This window comes from Stegastes partitus, unplaced genomic scaffold (genome assembly GCF_000690725.1).
Source record: "Stegastes partitus isolate 25-593 unplaced genomic scaffold, Stegastes_partitus-1.0.2 Scaffold291, whole genome shotgun sequence".
Taxonomy (NCBI): domain Eukaryota; kingdom Metazoa; phylum Chordata; class Actinopteri; family Pomacentridae; genus Stegastes; species Stegastes partitus.
The window spans coordinates 388,524-392,566 of record NW_007578022.1 but is presented as its reverse complement, the minus strand read 5'-3'; the positions used below and the strand labels follow the sequence as shown (position 1 = coordinate 392,566).

General features: G+C 35.2%; 1 protein-coding gene across 1 annotated transcript in view; it reads right to left on the bottom strand.

Moving 5' to 3' along the window:
* adamts3 (ADAM metallopeptidase with thrombospondin type 1 motif, 3) overlaps window positions 1–4,043 on the bottom strand; it is a 255,775-nt gene that overhangs the window by 53,703 nt on the left and 198,029 nt on the right. The window contains exons 11-12 of the mRNA XM_008282959.1: window positions 4,014–4,027; window positions 1,609–1,784 (exon numbers count right to left, since the gene is read on the bottom strand). Of these exons, the coding sequence (XP_008281181.1) occupies window positions 1,609–1,784; window positions 4,014–4,027 (190 nt within the window). The remainder of the gene's footprint in view (window positions 1–1,608; window positions 1,785–4,013; window positions 4,028–4,043) is intronic.

The following is a 4,043-nucleotide window of genomic DNA, read 5'->3' as shown; positions in this document are numbered from 1 at the left end:
TTACATCAACGGTTTCCAAAGACTTTTAAATTTGCTGTTTTTACCTTCAAACATGTTAGAAGATATCAGTGAATCCCCCTCGAATAATAAACTCTCACTCCTAAATGTGACTCATGTATGAAACTACTTGGAAGTCCTCGTGTACTTTACTGTCAGATTGTGCTGCAGACTCTTTACTTTCCACAGAACAACGAGTTCCCACTTCACCGTCTCGCCTCCCTGCAGCTCCTCAATGGATTCTCCTGCTTCTTTCCCTGCATGACTGACTTTGGAAATCAAAATCAATTTAGGTGCAATTAGCAGCAAACTTCCCTGCAGAGTGTAACCGGATAAAAGCAGCGGCTGATAGGAAATAGAGATTTAAATATGCAGCTTTTGTGAATACACATTAGTGATTAATCAACAAAAGTGCAGATTGTGAGGTTGGATGGCTTTAAATTGTGAACACCAGCACAGTGCTGAGAGCATTTATAAAACAGGAGAAGAGAAAGCAAACACAATAGAACATATCATCATCACCTTGAAAAACAAATCTGACTGACTGAATGATTATTATTATTGTTGTATAAAATATATGTTATATTGATTTAAAAAAAAAAAGTGAGCTTTTACAATATTGAATTTCCCTTCTGGGATAAATAAAGTATTTTTCATTCATTTTCATTTAACTTTAAATTTTTTGGCCAACTTACTGCTACGTTAGTGATTTTCCCTGTTTTGTCAACAACAGATAATAACTCATAAAATCAAATAAATTGGTATTAATTGACATGTTTACGTGTACAGAAAACTGTAAATAATGTCCATATTAAAAATCTGTGAAAATCTACACCAGTTTATTATTACATTTAAATCAGCAAAACTTTGATTATTTTACAGATATTAGCTTTTATTTGACAGAAAAAATGTGTATATTAAAGACTGAAAATGGGTCTAAAAGGCCAAAATGGGAAATAATGTCCACATCAAAAATGGTATTTTAAAAAAATGTATTTTTACATACGGTGATTTGTTCTTTTACAGCGTTCGACTGTAAAATTACATTATTTTATAGTGTATTTAAATCAGCAAATTATGTCATCATAATTTGACAGATGAATTATGTATATTAAGGCCTAAAAATAAAAAAATAAAAAAATAAAAAATCTATTATTGTTCTGGTTTGCTCTGTTGTGTTAAAGTACAGATAATATTTTGCAAAAAAATATTAATTTACATGTTAACTTTAAAACAAACAAATAAACAAAAAGCATCTATACTTTTACAAATAAAATGAGCTAAAAATGTCATTATTTTACAAATATTTGCTCCTATTTTCTTCACTTTTAACATTGTTGAACACGACCTTATTCGACCTTTTTTCTGGCTCCCTTGCCGTCATATTTTCACCCTATTTTCTTTCAGAATTTTCTTTTCACAGTGACTATAAAAGGAAAACATGACATAAAGCCAGACAGACTTGCAAATGCTGCTGAGAGCACCCCTGTTTTAAATATACAGTATCTTTGTGCAGCTCTGCCTGAGTCTACATCTCCACCCTCCTTGTTCTTCTGAGGCATTAATAAAGAAAAAAGACCCAATCCGTGGACACTGTGGACGGCGGCTCACCGTCGGGATGCTCGTAGGGCAGCCAGTGGTGTTTGGTATTCTGGAACTCGAAGTGGGAGTTGCGTAGCTGACACTGCTGAGCTCTGAAGTCCTCAAAGTGCTTCGGGCAGTCGTCCGTGTTGCACAGCTGATACTCGTAGTTGACTCCTGGACAGTCCTGACCGCCGTTGGAGGGTCTGAGGAAGGAAGTGGATCAGAGAGAGCAAAGTGAAGCAGATCCTGCCCTGAGGGTGATGCTCAACTTATTGTTTAGTATTATTATCTAAAATGCACCTGAACATTTGGTCTTATTGGACTCTGTGCTGTTTGTTATTTCATTGCTTTGCAGGAGGAACCTACATTATTTATTTCACACCATCTGATATTTTAATGTGTAATGATTATGATCTGCCCAAAGCAGGTTTTAAACACATTTTGAGTAAAGTTCTAATAAAGTTCAGACAAGTAGTCGCATTAAGATGTGATTCTGACACATTTTTCAAATTAAAGTCTTCACAAATGCGGGAAAAAAAACATTCTGTGGTTGAAAACAGCTGTCTGATAAATATCCTCAAGTCTAATTCTGGCTCTTTAGTTTAGTTAAAAGTCCAAATTCTAAGCAGTTTGGGCTCATTTTTCACTGCAACATAAAGTTCTGCACATAGATGAAAACAGTGCAAACATGGCTAGAAGTAGGGGGAACTCAAATATGTCCCTAGATGCGATGAATCATTAAAAAAAGAAGGAAAAAAAACAGCCTGCAGTTCACTGGACAGTTGTAGAATTTTTTTGATGTGACTGATGGTCACTGCTGAGTCATTCAAGGCTTTTCAGCTTCACAAATAATTTTTTCTTTTCCACAGAACCTTGTTACTGCAAACGCTTTATTTTTTAGGAAGTTTTTGAAGGAGACAATTTTGATGAAATATCACAATTTCAAACTTAAGATTTGTTTGCTTTTCATGACAGTTTAAGGAACTTAAAAATCTGATGTTCTCTCAGTTTCTGGTTCTGATTAATGGTTTAATTTTGCTGATTTTACCAAATGAAAACGTGACTTTCAAACCCGGACTCAGAGGGTTAACGGAAGGTTTCACATTTTATGAAAAGCGTGTTTACGTTCCTGCAGAGGGATCGACTAGAAGATCTCCTCTACCGTCATATCTGTGAGTTAAATGTGGAACTAGAACCACCAGGTGACTATTTTAAATAAATTACAGCCTAACAACAACCTACAAAAACCCACCGATCAGCCTTCCTGAAGCACACTCATTCATACTTTTGTCTTGTTCATTTAGTTCTTACATAAACAAACTGGATGTTTGCTGGATTACGTCTTGAGGCGTCTGTGACAAACATCTCACATGCAAATTAAGGAGCTTCAGAGATGCTGGTAGGAAGATTATTATTGACCTATCGCTGTCTGTCCTTATCCTCGGCTCAGACGTCCGACTCCAGCTCTCGGCTCCAAAGACAACAGGTGTGTTTCTAAATGTCAGACTGTTCCTTTAAGCTGCTGAAAGACTTTGGTGAAGGTCAGGAAGCATCTCAGTGGCGGTTAAAGTTAGAAAAGCACAGGAGTGAACTGCAGCGTCGGGGTTCAAGTCTCCGCTGAGCCAAACGGCCACATTAACCTTCAACCCGAGAGGTTCTAAAAACTCCACAGTGCTTCTACAAAGAGGACAAACGAGGCTCTTTTCAAGTGTAGGAACAAATGAACAATGTGCATTAGTAGATGGAGGACAGCTGCATGGTTCCCTGTATTAATAGAATGAATATGAGGCCACGCAGAAGGACACACAGGAAGTGGAATTATCTGTTAATGGGTTTTCAAAGTTATACAAAAGTTTATAACAAAGCTTTCATTGCCAGTTAGAAGCAGCATCCAGCCTCATTCCTGCCTCTGTCTGTCGTTCTAGATTTATATTTGACTGTTTGTTAAGCTGCAGATAATGAACAGAAAAACAACTTGCTGCCTGTAAAAAAACAAACCTGTAGTAAAATGTCCACATCAGATATCTGTCCTTAGTCACAGGGTGATTTTATTTGATTTTTTTCAACATCTGACCATGAAATTCTATTTTTTTTACTGTATTTAAATAATAATAATACAAAAAAAACCATATTTTACAGATAATTGCGGCATTTGATGCAAAAACGATGTACAATAAGGACTGAACAAGTTTTTTTTTAACTGTCATATTACATAGATACCCTTTTTTAAATAAAACAGCTAATATCAAAGGAAAAAAGTAAAGAAATCACATTTTAATGACATAAAAATACACTGTAAATTATATTTTTATATATTATAATTTGTCCTTTTTACAACAATTTGACCGTAGAATGATGCCTTTTTTAAGTGTATTTAAATCAGTTTTTATATGTTACTTTAAAGGGTTTTTCCCTCCTACTTTTTTTCTTACATTACAGATAATAGCTTGGAAAACACAGAA